The 19250-nt window shown below is 49.8% G+C and overlaps 1 protein-coding gene across 3 annotated transcripts in view; it reads left to right on the top strand.

Moving 5' to 3' along the window:
* LOC116958229 (transforming growth factor beta receptor type 3-like) overlaps positions 1–3144 on the top strand; it is a 41405-nt gene extending 38261 nt beyond the window's left edge. For all 3 annotated transcript variants that reach the window (XM_076056076.1, XM_076056075.1, XM_076056074.1), the window contains exon 12: positions 128–3144. In XM_076056076.1, coding sequence (XP_075912191.1) covers positions 128–225 — 98 coding nt within the window. In that variant the 3' untranslated portion in view covers positions 226–3144. The remainder of the gene's footprint in view (positions 1–127) is intronic.
* The last annotated feature ends 16106 nt before the right edge of the window (positions 3145–19250 follow it).

Raw genomic sequence — 19250 nt, 5'->3', positions numbered from 1 at the left:
CTAATGATGGCGATTGATGATGATGGTGCCGATGGCGATGATGATGCCGATCATGATAGTGACGATGATGGTAGGGCAGATGATGATGTCCTCATTACATTGATGATGATGGTGCCATCTTCCGCAGGCCGCAAATCGGGATCTCTTCGCGTTCCTACGGATTGCGGTGCCAACCACCGCAACCACAGCGACAACCACACCCACAGCAGCAGCTGTGTCCTGTGACCCCTGAGAACTCAGCCACGCCCTCCGACCCCTTGGCGACACCGGCCGTGCCCTCCGACCCCTTGGCGACACCGGCCGTGCCCTCTGACCCCTTGGCGACACCGGCCATGCCCTCTGACCCCTTGGTGACACCGGCCGTGCCCTCTGACCCCTTGGCGACACTGGCCGTGCCCTCTGACCCCTTGGCATCACTGGCCGTGCCCTCTGCTCTGACCCCCTGGCGACACTGGCCGTGCCCTCTGACCCCTTGGCGTCACTGGCCGTGCCCTCTGACCCCATGGCGTCACTGGCCGTGCCCTCTGACCCCTTGGCGAAACCGGCCGTGCTCTCTGATCCTGTGGATGTCGGCGATGGTTGGGTTTTGAGTGGCTCCCGTCTTCTGGTGCTCCCCCAGTCCCCCGTGGTGGGATCCGATGTATGTTTAACTTTTTTCGCACTGTGCGGGGGAAGGACAACAAACTATACACACAAATCAGTCTATGGGCAGTGTTGAGTCCATGGAGCAGTGTTGAGTCTATGGGCAGTGTTGAGTCTATGGGCAGTGTTGAGTCTACGGGCAGTGTTGAGTCTACGGGGAGTGTTGAGTCTATGATGCAGTGTTCAGTCTATGGGCAGTGTTGAGTCTAGGGTGCAGTGTTGAGTCTATGGTGCAGTGTTGAGTCTATGGTGCAGTGTTGAGTCTCTGGGCAGTGTTGAGTCTCTGGGCAGTGTTGAGTCTACGGTCAGTGTTGAGTCTACGGTCAGTGTTGAGTCTACGGGCAGTGTTGACTCTATGGTGCAGTGTTGAGTCTATGGTGCAGTGTTGAGTCTATGGTGCAGTGTTGAGTCTATGGTGCAGTGTTGAGTCTACGGGCAGTGTTGAGTCTATGGGCAGTGTTGAGTCTATGGTGCAGTGTTGAGTCTATGGGCAGTGTTGAGTCTAGGGTGCAGTGTTGTTGAGTCTATGGGCAGTGTTGAGTCTATGGTGCAGTGTTGAGTCTATGGGCAGTGTTGAGTCTATGGTGCAGTGTTGAGTCTCTGGGCAGTGTTGAGTCTATGGGCAGTGTTGAGTCTATGGGCAGTGTTGAGTCTATGGTGCAGTGTTGAGTCTGGGGCAGTGTTGAGTCTATGGTGCAGTGTTGAGTCTCTGGGCAGTGTTGAGTCTACGGGCAGTGTTGAGTCTATGGTGCAGTGTTGAGTCTACGGTCAGTGTTGAGTCTTTGCGCAGTGTTGAGTCTATGGTGCAGTGTTGAGTCTATGGTGCAGTGTTGAGTCTATGGTGCAGTGTTGAGTCTATGGGCAGTGTTGAGTTTACGGGCAGTGTTGAGTCTATGGGCAGTGTTGAGTCTATGGTGCAGTGTTGAGTCTCTGGGCAGTGTTGAGTCTATGGGCAGTGTTGAGTCTATGGGCAGTGTTGAGTCTATGGTGCAGTGTTGAGTCTGGGGCAGTGTTGAGTCTATGGTGCAGTGTTGAGTCTCTGGGCAGTGTTGAGTCTACGGGCAGTGTTGAGTCTATGGTGCAGTGTTGAGTCTACGGTCAGTGTTGAGTCTTTGCGCAGTGTTGAGTCTATGGTGCAGTGTTGAGTCTATGGTGCAGTGTTGAGTCTATGGTGCAGTGTTGAGTCTATGGGCAGTGTTGAGTCTACGGGCAGTGTTGAGTCTATGGGCAGTGTTGAGTCTATGGTGCAGTGTTGAGTCTATGGGCAGTGTTGAGTCTAGGGTGCAGTGTTGTTGAGTCTATGGGCAGTGTTGAGTCTATGGTGCAGTGTTGAGTCTATGGTGCAGTGTTGAGTCTATGGGCAGTGTTGAGTTTACGGGCAGTGTTGAGTCTATGGGCAGTGTTGAGTCTATGGTGCAGTGTTGAGTCTCTGGGCAGTGTTGAGTCTATGGGCAGTGTTGAGTCTATGGTGCAGTGTTGAGTCTGGGGCAGTGTTGAGTCTATGGTGCAGTGTTGAGTCTCTGGGCAGTGTTGAGTCTACGGGCAGTGTTGAGTCTATGGTGCAGTGTTGAGTCTACGGTCAGTGTTGAGTCTTTGCGCAGTGTTGAGTCTATGGTGCAGTGTTGAGTCTATGGGGCAGTGTTGAGTCTATGGTGCAGTGTTGAGTCTATGGTGCAGTGTTGAGTCTATGGTGCAGTGTTGAGTCTATGGTGTAGTGTTGAGTCTATGGTACAGTGTTGAGTCTATGGTGCAGTGTTGAGTCTATGGTGCAGTGTTGAGTCTATGGGCAGTGTTGAGTCTATGGTGCAGTGTTGAGTCTATGGTGCAGTGTTGAGTCTCTGGGCAGTGTTGAGTCTATGGGCAGTGTTGAGTCTATGGTGCAGTGTTGAGTCTATGGTGCAGTGTTGAGTCTACGGGCAGTGTTGAGTCTATGGTGCAGTGTTGAGTCTATGGTGCAGTGTTGAGTATATGGTGCAGTGTTGAGTCTATGGTGCAGTGTTGAGTCTATGGTGCAGTGTTGAGTCTATGGGCAGTGTTGAGTCTATGGTGCAGTGTTGAGTCTATGGTGCAGTGTTGAGTCTATGGGCAGTGTTGAGTCTATGGTGCAGTGTTGAGTCTATTGTGCAGTGTTGAGTCTACGGGCAGTGTTCAGTCTATGGTGCAGTGTTGAGTCTATGGTGCAGTGTTGAGTCTATGGTGCAGTGTTGAGTCTATGGTGCAGTGTTGAGTCTATGGTGCAGTGTTGAGTCTCTGGGCAGTGTGTACATACGTTGAACTACTTTCCTACCGTACGTTGCCAACCGTGCTAATCGGAGGTGCGGAGGCTGACTATGATGCGGAAGAGGAGGAGGCTGGCGACCCTGTGGATGTGGTGAGAAAGAGTGGGATGGGGGTCTGGGGGGGTGGGTGGTGGTGTATACCCATGGTTGTATTTATATCAGCGTGCGTGCGTGTGTGCTTGCGCGTCGTGTAAGAGAATAAACCAGGTGCCGTTTCTCTCTCGCCTGCCACGTGGGTCACGTGACTCGCGTTCGATTTCCCGCTCGTCTGTCGGCGTTTCTGAACCGGTCGTGCGGGGGGGGGGGGGGGGGGGTGGGGCCCCCCTAGGTCGACTCAGCCATTCACGACGAGTACCTGGTGCGGTGCGGCGCACGCACGCACGCACCGGTGCGCGGGCCGGCCAACCATCGCGTGCCGTTTTGCCGGCCTTCGCGGGCGCTGCTCGCTGACGGCGCTTGCCCCCGAAGCAAGTCCGTCACAGCATATTAGGCGGGGGATCTTTGTCTTTGTCTCTGTGTCGTGTGGTGGCAGCGACGCTCAACGACGACGAGCGGAGGCGCCGGGGCAGGTTGAAACTCTGCGAAGGTGGCTGAGTCTTTCGACCCCACGGCTAGGCCTCGGCAAGGTAAGGTAATTTATCCGTGTTACTGGGTAAAGGTGTCGACATGCCAAGGGGTAAGGTAAAGGGTAGGGTAAAGGTAGCACGAGGTATTACCCGGTAAACACGCTGTTTACTGTAAACAAGCTGTTTACCGTAAACACGCTGTTTACCGTAAATAGCTTGTTTACTGTAAACACGCTGTTTACCATAAACATGCTGTTTACGGTAAACAAGGTGTTTACCGTGAACACGCTGTTTACCGTAAACACCTTGTTTACCATAAACACCTTGTTTACCTACTACCCTGTTTACCTACTACCTTGTTTACCTACTACCCTGTTTACCTACTACCTTGTTTACCTACTACCCTGTTTGCCTACTACCCTGTTTACCTACTACCTTGTTTACCTACTCCCTTGTTTACTTACTCCCTTGTTTACTTACTACCTTGTTCACGTACTACCCTGTTTACCTACTACCTTGTTTACTTACTACCCTGTTTACCTACTACCCTGTTTACCTACTACCCTGTTTACCGCAAACACCTTGTTTACCTACTACCTTGTTTACCTACTACCTTGTTTACCTACTACCTTGTTTACCGCTCGCTAAAAGCACCGTGCCGCAGTCCGTGGCCTCCAAATAAAATTGGAATCATCGAGAGTCTTCTATAGATAAATAAAGCACTCTACCTTGCATTTACCTGTTATAAACCTTCTTCACGTGTAGTAGTGCCCCAGTAATTTCCCTGTTATAAACCTTCTTCACGTGTAGTAGTGCCCCAGTAATTACCCTGTTATAAACCTTCTTCACGTGTAGTAGTGCCCCAGTAATTACCCTGTTATAAACCTTCTTCACGTGTAGTGCTGCAGTAATTACCCTGTTATAAACCTTCTTCACGTGTAGCAGTGCCCCAGTAATTACCCTGGTATAAACCTTCTTCACGCGTAGTAGTGCCCCAGTAATTACCCTGTTATAAACCTTCTTCACGTGTAGTAGTGCCCCAGTAATTACCCTGTTATAAACCTTCACGTGTAGTAGTGCCCCAGGAATTACCGTTATAAACCTTCACGCGTAGTAGTACCCCAGTAATTACCCTGTTATAAACCTTCTTCACGTGTAGTAGTGCCCCAGTAATTACCCTGTTATAAACCTTCTTCACGTGTAGTGCTGCAGTAATTACCCTGTTATAAACCTTCTTCACGTGTAGCAGTGCCCCAGTAATTACCCTGGTATAAACCTTCTTCACGCGTAGTAGTGCCCCAGTAATTACCCTGTTATAAACCTTCTTCACGTGTAGTAGTACCCCAGTAATTACCCTGTTATAAACCTTCTTCACGTGTAGTAGTGCCCCAGTAATTACCCTGTTATAAACCTTCACGTGTAGTAGTGCCCCAGGAATTACCGTTATAAACCTTCACGCGTAGTAGTACCCCAGTAATTACCCTGTTATGAACCTTCTTCACGTGTAGTAGTGCCCCAGTAATTACCCTGTTATAAACCTTCTTCACGTGTAGTAGTGCCCCAGTAATTACCCTGTTATAAACCTTCTTCACGTGTAGTAGTGCCCCAGTAATTACCCTGTTATAAACCTTCTTCACGTGTAGTAGTGCCCCAGTAATTACCCTGTTATAAACCATCTTCACGCGTAGTAGTGCCCCAGTAATTACCCTGTTATAAACCTTCTTCACGCGTAGTAGTGCCCCAGTAATTACCCTGGTATAAACCTTCTTCACGCGTAGTAGTGCCCCAGTAATTACCCTGTTATAAACCTTCTTCACGTGTAGTAGTGCCCCAGTAATTACCCTGTTATAAACCTTCTTCACGTGTAGTAGTGCCCCAGTAATTACCCTGTTATAAACCTTCTTCACGTGTAGTGCTGCAGTAATTACCCTGTTATAAACCTTCTTCACGTGTAGCAGTGCCCCAGTAATTACCCTGGTATAAACCTTCTTCACGCGTAGTAGTGCCCCAGTAATTACCCTGTTATAAACCTTCTTCACGTTTAGTAGCACCCCAGTAATTACCCTGTTATAAACCTTCTTCACGTGTAGTAGTGCCCCAGTAATTACCCTGTTATAAACCTTCACGTGTAGTAGTGCCCCAGGAATTACCGTTATAAACCTTCACGCGTAGTAGTACCCCGGTAATTACCCTGTTATGAACCTTCTTCACGTGTAGTAGTGCCCCAGTAATTACCCTGTTATAAACCTTCTTCACGTGTAGTAGTGCCCCAGTAATTACCCTGTTATAAACCTTCTTCACGTGTAGTAGTGCCCCGGCAATTACCCTGTTATAAACCTTCTTCACGTGTAGTAGTGCCCCAGTAATTACCCTGTTATAAACCATCTTCACGCGTAGTAGTGCCCCAGTAATTACCCTGTTATAAACCTTCTTCACGCGTAGTAGTGCCCCAGTAATTACCCTGTTATAAACCTTCTTAACGCGTAGTAGTGCCCCAGTAATTACCCTGTTATAAACCATCTTCACGCGTAGTAGTGCCCCAGTAATTACCCTGTTATAAACCTTCTTCACGCGTAGTAGTGCCCCAGTAATTATCCTGTTATAAACCTTCTTAACGCGTAGTAGTGCCCCAGTAATTTCCCTGTTATAAACCATCTTCACACGTAGTAGTGCTCCAGTAATTACCCTGTTATAAACCTTCTTCACGCGTAGTAGTGCCCGAGTAATTACCCTGTTATAAACCTTCTTAACGTGTAGTAGTGCCCCAGTAATTACCCTGTTATAAACCTTCTTCACGTGTAGTAGTGCCCCAGTAATTACCCTGTTATAAACCTTTTTCACGTGTAGTAGTGCCCCAGTAATTACCCTGTTATAAACCTTCAGGCGTAGTAGTACCCCAGTAATTACCCTGCTATAAACCTTCTTCACGTGTAGTAGTGCCCCAGTAATTACCCTGTTATAAACCTTCAGGCATAGTAGTACCCCAGTAATTACCCTGTTATAAACCTTCTTCACGTATAGTAGTGCCCCAGTAATCACCCTGTTATAAACCTTCACGTGTAGTAGTGCTCCAGTAATTACCCTGTTATAAACCTTCTTCACGCATAGTAGTGCCCCAGGAATTACCCTGTTATAAACCTACTTCACGTGTAGCAGTGCCCCAGTAATTACCCTGGTATAAACCTTCTTCACGCGTAGTAGTGCCCCAGTAATTACCCTGTTATAAACCTTCTTCACGTTTAGTAGTACCCCAGTAATTACCCTGTTATAAACCTTCTTCACGTGTAGTAGTGCCCCAGTAATTACCCTGTTATAAACCTTCACGCGTAGTAGTACCCCGGTAATTACCCTGTCATAAACCTTCTTCACGTGTAGTAGTGCCCCAGTAATTACCCTGTTATAAACCTTCTTCACGTGTAGTAGTGCCCCAGTAATTACCCTGTTATAAACCTTCACGTGTAGTAGTGCCCCAGGAATTACCGTTATAAACCTTCACGCGTAGTAGTACCCCGGTAATTACCCTGTTATAAACCTTCTTCACGTGTAGTAGTGCCCCAGTAATTACCCTGTTATAAACCTTCTTCACGTGTAGTAGTGCCCCAGTAATTACCCTGTTATAAACCTTCTTCACGTGTAGTAGTGCCCCGGCAATTACCCTGTTATAAACCTTCTTCACGTGTAGTAGTGCCCCAGTAATTACCCTGTTATAAACCATCTTCACGCGTAGTAGTGCCCCAGTAATTACCCTGTTATAAACCTTCTTCACGCGTAGTAGTGCCCCAGTAATTACCCTGTTATAAACCTTCTTAACGCGTAGTAGTGCCCCAGTAATTACCCTGTTATAAACCATCTTCACGCGTAGTAGTGCCCCAGTAATTACCCTGTTATAAACCTTCTTCACGCGTAGTAGTGCCCCAGTAATTATCCTGTTATAAACCTTCTTAACGCGTAGTAGTGCTCCAGTAATTACCCTGTTATAAACCTTCTTCACGCGTAGTAGTGCCCCAGTAATTACCCTGTTATAAACCTTCTTAACGTGTAGTAGTGCCCCAGTAATTACCCTGTTATAAACCTTCTTCACGTGTAGTAGTGCCCCAGTAATTACCCTGTTATAAACCTTTTTCACGTGTAGTAGTGCCCCAGTAATTACCCTGCTATAAACCTTCTTCACGTGTAGTAGTGCCCCAGTAATTACCCTGTTATAAACCTTCACGCGTAGTAGTACCCCAGTAATTACCCTGTTATAAACCTTCTTCACGTATAGTAGTGCCCCAGTAATCACCCTGTTATAAACCTTCACGTGTAGTAGTGCTCCAGTAATTACCCTGTTATAAACCTACTTCACGCATAGTAGTGCCCCAGTAATTACCCTGTTATAAACCTTCTTCACGTGTAGTAGTGCCCCAGTAATTACCCTGTTATAAACCTTCTTCACGTGTAGTAGTGCCCCAGTAATTACCCTGTTACAAACCTTCTTCACGTGTAGTAGTGCCCCAGTAATTACCCTGTTATAAACCTACTTCACATGTAGTAGTGCCCCAGTAATTACCCTGTTATAAACCTTCACGCGTAGTAGTACCCCGGTAATTACCCTGTCATAAACCTTCTTCACGTGTAGTAGTGCCCCAGTAATTACCCTGTTATAAACCTTCTTCACGTGTAGTAGTGCCCCAGTAATTACCCTGTTATAAACCTTCACGTGTAGTAGTGCCCCAGGAATTACCGTTATAAACCTTCACGCGTAGTAGTACCCCGGTAATTACCCTGTTATAAACCTTCTTCACGTGTAGTAGTGCCCCAGTAATTACCCTGTTATAAACCTTCTTCACGTGTAGTAGTGCCCCGGCAATTACCCTGTTATAAACCTTCTTCACGTGTAGTAGTGCCCCAGTAATTACCCTGTTATAAACCATCTTCACGCGTAGTAGTGCCCCAGTAATTACCCTGTTATAAACCTTCTTCACGCGTAGTAGTGCCCCAGTAATTACCCTGTTATAAACCTTCACGCGTAGTAGTACCCCGGTAATTACCCTGTTATAAACCTTCTTAACGCGTAGTAGTGCCCCAGTAATTACCCTGTTATAAACCATCTTCACGCGTAGTAGTGCCCCAGTAATTACCCTGTTATAAACCTTCTTCACGCGTAGTAGTGCCCCAGTAATTATCCTGTTATAAACCTTCTTAACGCGTAGTAGTGCTCCAGTAATTACCCTGTTATAAACCTTCTTCACGCGTAGTAGTGCCCGAGTAATTACCCTGTTATAAACCTTCTTAACGTGTAGTAGTGCCCCAGTAATTACCCTGTTATAAACCTTCTTCACGTGTAGTAGTGCCCCAGTAATTACCCTGTTATAAACCTTTTTCACGTGTAGTAGTGCCCCAGTAATTACCCTGCTATAAACCTTCTTCACGTGTAGTAGTGCCCCAGTAATTACCCTGTTATAAACCTTCACGCGTAGTAGTACCCCAGTAATTACCCTGTTATAAACCTTCTTCACGTATAGTAGTGCCCCAGTAATCACCCTGTTATAAACCTTCACGTGTAGTAGTGCTCCAGTAATTACCCTGTTATAAACCTTCTTCACGCATAGTAGTGCCCCAGGAATTACCCTGTTATAAACCTACTTCACGCGTAGTAGTGCCCCAGTAATTACCCTGTTATAAACCTTCTTCACGTGTAGTAGTGCCCCAGTAATTACCCTGTTATAAACCTTCTTCACGTGTAGTAGTGCCCCAGTAATTACCCTGTTACAAACCTTCTTCACGTGTAGTAGTGCCCCAGTAATTACCCTGTTATAAACCTACTTCACATGTAGTAGTGCCCCAGGAATTACCGTTATTAACCTTCACGCGTAGTAGTACCCCAGTAATTACCCTGTTATAAACCTTCTTCACGTGTAGTAGTGCCCCAGTAATTACCCTGTTATAAACCTTCTTCACGTGTAGTAGTGCCCCAGTAATTACCCTGTTATAAACCTTCTTCACGTGTAGTAGTGCCCCGGCAATTACCCTGTTATAAACCTTCTTCACGTGTAGTAGTGCCCCAGTAATTACCCTGTTATAAACCATCTTCACGCGTAGTAGTGCCCCAGTAATTACCCTGTTATAAACCTTCTTCACGCGTAGTAGTGCCCCAGTAATTACCCTGTTATAAACCTTCTTAACGCGTAGTAGTGCCCCAGTAATTACCCTGTTATAAACCTTCTTCACGCGTAGTAGTGCCCCAGTAATTATCCTGTTATAAACCTTCTTCACGTGTAGTAGTGCCCCAGTAATTACCCTGTTATAAACCTTCTTCACGTGTAGTAGTGCCCCAGTAATTACCCTGTTATAAACCTTCTTCACGCGTAGTAGTGCCCCAGTAATTACCCTGTTATAAACCATCTTCACGCGTAGTAGTGCCCCAGTAATTACCCTGTTATAAACCTTCTTAACGCGTAGTAGTGCTCCAGTAATTACCCTGTTATAAACCTTCTTCACGCGTAGTAGTGCCCGAGTAATTACCCTGTTATAAACCTTCTTAACGTGTAGTAGTGCCCCAGTAATTACCCTGTTATAAACCTTCTTCACGTGTAGTAGTGCCCCAGTAATTACCCTGTTATAAACCTTTTTCACGTGTAGTAGTGCCCCAGTAATTACCCTGCTATAAACCTTCTTCACGTGTAGTAGTGCCCCAGTAATTACCCTGTTATAAACCTTCACGCGTAGTAGTACCCCAGTAATTACCCTGTTATAAACCTTCTTCACGTATAGTAGTGCCCCAGTAATCACCCTGTTATAAACCTTCACGTGTAGTAGTGCTCCAGTAATTACCCTGTTATAAACCTACTTCACGCGTAGTAGTGCCCCAGTAATTACCCTGTTATAAACCTTCTTCACGTGTAGTAGTGCCCCAGTAATTACCCTGTTATAAACCTTCTTCACGTGTAGTAGTGCCCCAGTAATTACCCTGTTACAAACCTTCTTCACGTGTAGTAGTGCCCCAGTAATTACCCTGTTATAAACCTACTTCACATGTAGTAGTGCCCCAGGAATTACCGTTATTAACCTTCACGCGTAGTAGTACCCCAGTAATTACCCTGTTATAAACCTTCTTGACGTGTAGTAGTGCCCCAATAATTACCCTGTTATAAACCTTCTTCACGTGTAGTAGTGCCCCAGTAATTACCCTGTTATAAACCTTCTTCACGTGTAGTAGTGCCCCAGTAATTACCCTGTTATAAACCTTCTTCATGTGTAGTAGTGCCCCAATAATTACCCTGTTATAAACCTTCTTCACGTGTAGTAGTGCCCCAGTAATTACCCTGTTATAAACCTTCTTCATGTGTAGTAGTGCCCCAATAATTACCCTGTTATAAACCTTCTTCACGTGTAGTAGTGCCCCAGTAATTACCCTGTTATAAACCTTCTTAACGCGTAGTAGTGCCCCAGTAATTACCCTGTTATAAACCTTCTTAACACGTGGTAGTGCCGCAGTAATTACCCTGTTATAAACCTTCTTCACGTGTAGTAGTGCCGCAGTAATTACCCTGTTATAAACCTTCTTCACGTGTAGTAGTGCCCCAGTAATTACCCTGTTATAAACCTTCTTCACGTGTAGTAGTGCCCCAGTAATTACCCTGTTACCTTGCCTAGGCCTACCCACGGCACCTGCCGGGGGTTCTTCTGTCCCCGTGACCTCCTCCACACCCCGTTACCTGCAGGAAATGAATAGGGGATGGGGGGTGGGACAGCTGCCACTGGGGGTGCTCCCGAGGGCACGGGGGGGTGGGGGGAAGGGGGAGGGTCGCCTCCGGTGAGCCGAATTGCGGCTCTTCGAGGGACCGCTTCGTGATCGTTGGCGATTCGGGACCCACCCCGCCGTGTAAAACCAAAACATTTTTTTCCGCTCCATTTTATTTCGCCATATTCTTTGAGCTCTTTCGGTAAAAGTCGCGTAAGATAGGAGGGAGGCCGGGGGGGGGGGGTGGGGAAACAGAAGAATACAAAAACATAAAGTTGAATAAAAACGTCACAGACGTTTCGATCGCAACGCGGGCGCTCGTGATCAGGCGGAGAGAAAATAGCTGGGGGGGAGGGGGGGGCGGGCTCTTGTCTCCCCCAATCCTTCTGACAATTGAGCCACGCACAATTTTTCGACCTCTGTGAGCAGTCGCACCTTGCGCGACTTTCACCGACAGAACCGAGAGGATGGCGAGCTCCTGCGGTGACGCGAACGTTTTCGAGTCAAGCTTACTTCGGCAGTTTCTTTCCTTGCCGTGGTTGTCCTCCCACCTGATGACGATTGCTTGCGTTGCAACAAGCCCTTTGGTCCTACGTCAGCAGCTCCTCCTGCCGTGTTTGTTTCGCCTGATGACGTTCGCTTGCGCTGCGATCGAAACGTCGGGATCTATTATTTTTCTACCCACGTGATGACTTTACCGAAAGTACCAAAGAGTATGGATTCCTGCAGTCTCGAAAGCTTCAAATCATGAATGAACCGTGATCAGGCGAAACAAATGCAGCAGGAGAACTGCTGACGTCGGAGAAACAGCTGCTGCCGCCGCAACAAGCTCTTTCTCACTTAGAGAGAAAATTTATAGATCACGACTTTTCCATCGCAACACAAGCAATCGTCATCAGGTGGGACAATGGGCATTTTTTTTCTTGCTGTGGTTGTCCCACCTGATGACGATTGCTTGTGTTGCATCAGCGTAAGACTAAAAGAACATCAGAGAAATATTAAATTATCTCAAACACAACTGTCGGCAGTGGCAGAACATGCATATCAACAAGGACACTCAATTGATTTTGACAATGTTGCAGTGGTGTGTAAAACGAATTATTACTGGCAAAGACTAATTAGAGAATCCATTGAAATTGAGAGGAACAAGAATAACTTTAATCGCTCTGACAGCTACCGGCTTAGTGCGGCCTGGAAGCGTATTATTAAATAATACACATCACATTTAAAGAATTACTAATCTACAACTCATTACTAATCATAACCAATGACTGATTACTAATCGATTATATAATTACAATACCCCCCCCTCCGCCTCTAATCAATGCACCTGATATGAGTTAAGTGATGACGTCACCCTGCTGCTCTATATAAAAACCGGGAGCAAGCGAGGGCTTTACCATTCTGGCGAATTGCTTGGTGATGCTGGATGTATTTACCAGCGAAACGTCGTACTCAAACTGTAAATGTGGATTAACTCTTCAACACACCGGTGGGCTAAAGTAGTGAATTATTTGTCTTTTGTGAACGTGACACCTTTTTTTTTTGCTGATTGGCCGTGTCGGGTGGTGGAGGGTTACGACACATTTATAAATAAACGCGATCTAACCCAAAAACCTTTATTATGAATAATATTGGTCGCGAAAGCCTACGTGTTAAACCAAGCTCTTTCTCCTACGTCAGCAGCTCCTCCTGCTGTGTTTGTTTCGCCTGATGACGGTCGCTTGCGTTGCGATCGAAGCGCCGTGATCCGTTATTATTTTTCTACCCACGAGATGACTTTACCCCAAAGAACCGAAGAGTTTCAAATTTCATATTTGACCGGTTGAGGGCCCCGCTGAGCTACGCCGCAGCGCTTCGTCAGAAGCGACCCTCGGCCACCGCGAAATTGATGGCCCAAGTGGCTTATGGTCACGTGGGTAGGCAGCCACGTGCTTTTAAACGCACGTGGTTTTTTTTGGTGTGTAAATGTGGAGGAGGGAGGGGGGGGCTGGAAACCGGAGGACTCGGATGAAAAATTCACGTCACCACGGGCTGGGGAGAGCCGCGAACTCCAAATCTACAGCAGCAGCAGCAGCAGGCGTCAGGGTCGGGATGGAACCCACGACCTCCTGTACACCAGGCGAGGTAGTCAACATCTCATAGCCACCTTGATGATGATGAGAGAGAGAGAGAGACCGCAAACTTCAAATACACAGCAGGCGTCAGGGTCGAGATCGACTCCACGACCTCCTGTACACCAGGCGAGGTAGTGAACATCTCATAGCCACCCTGATGATGATGAGAGAGAGAGAGACACCGCGGGGAGTTGTGTGCCAATAGAAATCTCCACGTAGATGGATTCAGCGATCCGCGAGCCGGCCAGATCCACGCGGGCGGACCAAACCTCTCTGTGGACCCCACCCAGCAACACCCAGCAGCACCCAGCAACACCCAGCACCACCCAGCACCACCCGGCAACACCCGGCACCACCCAGCACCACCCAGCAACACCCGGCACCACCCAGCACCACCCAGCAACACCCGGCACCACCCAGCAACACCCAGGGGGAGCTGTAGGTGCCGGGTGTTGCTGGGTGTTGCTGGGTGTTGCTGCTGAGTGTTGCTGCTGGGTGTTGCTGGGTGGTGCTGCTGGGTGTTACTGGGTGGTGTTGCTGGGTGGTGTTGCTGGGTGGTGCTGGTGGGTGTTGCTGGGTGGTGCTGGGTGGTGCTGGGTGGTGCTGGTGGGTGGTGCTGGGTGTTGCTGGGTGGTGCTGGTGGGTGGTGCTGGGTGGTGCTGGGTGTTGCTGGGTGGTGTTGCTGGGTGGTGTTGCTGGGTGCTGCTGGGTGGTGCTGGTGGGTGTTGCTGGGTGTTGCTGTGTGGTGCTGGGTGTTGCTGGGTGTTGCTGGGTGCTGCTGCCATCTCCTGGGCCACTTCAACAACAACCTCGCAGAAATAATTGTGGAAACCCCCCCCCCCCCCCAATTCTAATCAATAAAAAAACTGAAAACACAAATATTTTATTAACGTCAAATTTGCCGTAACAACAAAAGGTCGCTTTCATTCAACGGCACACACCGTCAAATATGACCGCGTTGTATATACTGCACGTGGCTGTGTGTGTGTGTGAGTATACAGTCTGCATATATGAAATGTATAAAAGAGTGGGTTGGCGAGGAGCGGTGGTGCAGTGGTTGGCACACCGAGGGCAAAGCGACGCCCGGTGCGCCCCGACAACGGACCACGGATGCTACCCGCCCGGTTCCCTTCACCAGAGTGGTGAAGTATGGTCAAACGCCACCCCTCCCCCGCAGGAGCAGCGTGGGGAAGGCGGTAGGAGGAGGAGGAGGCCTGCATCCAGCAGTGGATAGAGGGAGGGGGCTGTGAATCGTCCGCGACGTGAAGCAACGCGACTGAGCTGGGACGATGAAAGTTCATCCTTGTGCGGTGATGGTGGTGGTGGTGGTGGTGATGGTGGTGATGATGGTGGTGATGGTGGTGGTGATGATGATGGTGGTGGTGATGGTGGTGATGGTGGTGGTGGTGATGGTGGTGATGGTGGTGGTGGCGATGGTGGTGGTGATGATGGTGGTGATGGTGGTGGTGGTGATGGTGGTGGTGATGATGGTGATGGTGGTGGTGATGATGGTGGTGGTGGTGATGATGGTGGTGGTGATGATGGTGGTGGTGATAATGGTGGTGATGATGGTGGTGGTGATGATGGTGGTGGTGATGGTGATGATGGTGGTGATGATGGTGGTGGTGATGGTGGTGGTGATGGTGGTGATGGTGGTGGTGGTGATGATGGTGGTGATGATGGTGATAATGGTGGTGATGGTGGTGGTGATGGTGGTGATGATGATGGTGTCCGGCAAAACAACCCCCTACCTCCTCGCGGTGCCAGACGGCAACTCTGTCGTGGACAGTGCTGTGGGGGGAGGTCCAATTTCGATTGGCTCCTCCCCTCATGGCATCTGTGTCCACCACAGAGGCTAAACGGGGGCTTTGGACGGGTGCGAGGGGCTGGTAACCCCTCCACCTTCAATTAATTACCACTAAAACGCGAATTAAGTATATAACTAATAAGCTTGTGCCGGAGGCCCCGGAGGGCCAGGCGTCTATGACGTCTCCTGGCCAAACCCCAATTGGCGGAGCCAGGAGATTGAATATCTACCCTCGGGGCTCCTCCAGGAACAACGAAAAATCACTACGGGTGGCCACGTGGAATGTTCAAACGCTCACTGCGGAGGAGAGGCTGCCACTCCTCTGTCGGGAGCTGGACCGGTATCGCCCGCCTGGATCTATGTGGCATTCAGGAGGTCCGGTGGACCGGTTCTGGCTCCTGCCACCATGAGGGGTGGACAGTCCTCTACTCGGGGCAGCAGACTGCCAAACAACAGGGTGTGGCTCTTCTTTTGAACAAAATAATGAAGGGGGCGTGGGAGCGTGGCGGTGAGGTGTGGGAAGCTGTAAGCCCCAGGTTACTTTGGGCTCGCCTTCCCATCAACCGGAGGCAAGGAATGGTGGTCGTGGTTACTTATGCCCCCACCGAAGATTAACATCCGTGGAGGGATGCAGGCAAAGCCGATGAGTCAGATGCCTTCTATGACCTCCTGTCACAGGTGCTGGCTAAAGTGGCCCCTCGGGATAGAGTCATCATGTTGGGTGACTTCAATGCCCGAATTGGTCATGATGCTGGCACCTGGTCTAGAGTGATTGGAGGGCATGGGCCAGATCAGCTCAATAACAACGGTAGGAGGCTGCTAGATTTGTGTGCAGCCCATGGGCTTGTAATTACCAACACGCTGTTCCGGCATCGGCGCATCCACACAACATCATGGATGCATGCCGGGTCCAAGCAAGAACATCTGCTGGACTACATAGTGACGGACCAGCGGATGCGAGCCCATGTTCTTGACATCAGGACCTACCATGGAGCTGATCTGCCCTCTGACCATCGTCTAGTCATCTGTAAGATGTGCCTGCCATTCTTCCACTCCGGTGGTGGGTGTACACCCAGGACCCCTTTCCAACCTAAAGTGGCCTGGTCTCAGTTATCTGATGAAAGTTGCAAGCGAGAATTTCATCATCGCTTGCGGCTGGGATTGGAATCGTCTCCTACTCCTGATGTCGAGGGTAAATGGGCGAGGTTTAGGACTGTGACTCATGCAGCTGCAATGGCTGCTTTGGGTACGCGGTCTAGACCTCCCCAGAGACCCTGGCTGACAGAGGTGTTCAGGATGGTTGAGAAAAAGCGACAGGCCCACTGTCACCGGCTACAGAATCCCAAGTCAGAGAATGAGGAGGCTTACCGCAGCCTTCGCTAGAAGGTTCGGAGAGCCGTGAGGCGCCGCAAGGATGGGTGGTGGTCGCGGGTTGCTGAGGAGATGGAGTCTGCCTCAGTGGCCCGTGATCACAAATCTCTATTTAACTCCATCAAAAAAGTAACCTGCAGCGCCACACCTATTACCATCATTAGGGGAAAAAACGGTGATCCAATCTCCGAGCCCCAGGAACAGGTTTGCAGATTTGCTGAGCATTTCTGTGAGGTCCTGGGTGAGGGAAAATCCCTCAGCCAGGAAAACATCGTGGCACAAAGTGAGGATGACCCTGTTGAGGCTGCGGTGCCTCAAATATTGGAAGTCACCCCCTGTGAGTGGCTGGCTGAGGTGCCATCTGTTGAGGAAGTACTGAAGGCGATCCGGAGTCTGAGACCAGGAAAGGCAGCAGGCAGAGATGATCTCCCAAGCGAAATGCTGAGGGAGGGTGGCGTTTGTGCACAGACTGCCCTATATGACATCATAACAAGTCTGGACCACTGGACGGGTTCCGCAGGATTGGAAGGATGCCCTGGTGGTCCCCCTTTTTAACAAGGGGGACCACACAGACTGTAACAACTACAGGGGCATCTCACTCCTCAGTGTGCCGGGAAAGGTCCAGGCAAGGATTATTCAACATCGCCTTGCCAGGCACGCTGAGGAGAGGCTTGCGGAGCCCCAATGCGGTTTCAGGAAAGGGCGGTCCTGCACAGATGCCATATTTTCTGTCCGTCTGCTACAGCAGAGGTGTAGGGAATTCCAACAAGACCTACATCTCTGCTTTATTGACTTGGTCAAGGCCTATGATACCATCAGTAGGCCTGGGCTCTGGGTTGTTCTTCGTGCTTTTGGAGTACCTGACCCTCTGCTCACGATCATTAAGGACCTTCATGATGGTGAGCGGGCCCGGGTAAAACTACGTGGCCGGGAGTCAGAGCCATTCCCTGTACACCTTGGGGTGCGACAGGGATGTCCTCTGGCTCCCACATTATTTAACATCTATTTTGACCATGTAGTTCGTGAAGCCTTCAATAGCTGTACTGGGGGAATCTCCATATGGTACAGATATAATGGGAGGCTGATCGATGCCCGGGTGCGGTCAAGGGATGGCTCCCTATTGCTCAACCACGTTATGTATGCTGATGATTTGGTAATAGCTGCTCATTCAGAGGAGGAGTTGGAGACGCTGCTGCTGAGACTGGAGCGTGCCACTAAGAGGTGGGGCCTTACCATCAGCCCCACCAAAACTAAGCACCTGCCTGGGTATTTTGTACCATCGGACACTCCACCCCCACAACTCCCAATCGGTGATGGGGCAGTTGTGGAGCGAGTGGAGAGTTTCCCATACCTGGGCAGTGTGCTTATGACCGGCTCCAGTTTAACAGCAGAGGTCTCACTCCGAATCAGTCGAGCGGCAATATCTTTTCATCGGTTGCGTAACGCTGTCTGGAAGCTACCTGGTCTGTCGCTCCGCACTAAGTTTCAGGTCTTCTCGGCCACGCTCATTCCCTCCCTTCTCTACGCTTGCGAAACGTGGACCCCCCTAATGGAACATCTTCGCCGGTTAGAAACATTTAGGCTGGCCTGCCTACGATCCATCCTGGGTTTAACCAGACTGGATTGTGTGAGGAGCTCACAAATCTTTGAAAGATCTGGGCAAGGTCCCATCGGTGAGCTCCTCCGGCAGGCAAGGCTGCGATGGCTGGGTCATGTAGCCCGCATGCCCAGCCACCGCATGCCGAAACAGCTTTTGTTAGGCCGGATTGAGGGGGCTAAATGGGCGCGGCACGGGCTAGAGAAGAGATGGAGTGATGTGGTACAGGAGGACGTGGAGTTGAGTGGACTTGCCAATGACTGGTACCAGCGGTGTCAAGATCGGCCTCTGTGGAGGAGGCTCGTGAAGGACGCTACTGGGCAGTTGGAGGTAGTCGCCCTCCAACAACAACGGAGGGCGGAGGAGCGACGCTCACAACAACGAGCGGAGCGCCGGGTGGCTAAAGCACAGCAGGTTGGCACAGTAGGGGGCACAAGTGGTGCATCAGCCAGTCATCTCAGTCAGTCGACCCCTGGCACCTGGGTCTGCCCTGTGACCTCCTGCCAGCGGGCGTTCGACACTTCACGTGGCCTCAGGGTGCACATAGTCTGGCACAAGCATCGTGGTGACGTCACCGCCACTTAGTGGTGAATGGCGGTTGTTGTTGATGATGATGGTGGTGGTGATGATGGTGGTGGTGATGATGATGGTGGTGATGGTGGTGGTGATGGTGGTGCAAATAGCGATGACAGTGGTGGTGATGATGCTGCTGTCGACAGAGATGATGATGGGATGTCGTCAATGCACGCGACTTCCTCTATGACGTCACAGGCGACTTCCTGCGTGACGTCACAGGCGACTTCCTGTGTGACGCCACAGGCGACTTCCTCTGTGACGTCACAGGCGACTTCCTCCATGATGTCACCGGCTAGGAGGCACGTGCGGCCAACATCGGTGGCCCGGCGATATCCGAACCAGTCCCCTAGGTCGACTCAGCCTTAACACTGTCGTGGTGTGTGTGTGTGTAAACGTGTAAACATCAGCACAAAGGCGGCCGGGCCCGCCATGCCGGCCTTCACAAGGCGCTGCCGTTCGTGAACAGCACTTGCCCCCAAAAGTATCGTGAGGCTACACGGGGGATCTTTGCCTTCACAAGGCGCTGCCGCTCGCTCACAACACTTGCTCCCAAAAGTCTCGTGAGGCTACAC

This window comes from Petromyzon marinus, chromosome 74 (assembly GCF_048934315.1).
Source record: "Petromyzon marinus isolate PM22_M1 ecotype Great Lakes invasive population chromosome 74, UKy_Petmar_22M1.pri1.0, whole genome shotgun sequence".
Taxonomy (NCBI): domain Eukaryota; kingdom Metazoa; phylum Chordata; class Hyperoartia; order Petromyzontiformes; family Petromyzontidae; genus Petromyzon; species Petromyzon marinus.
The sequence above is the reverse complement of the archived record's forward strand: the minus strand, read 5'-3'. Positions and strand labels throughout refer to the sequence as shown.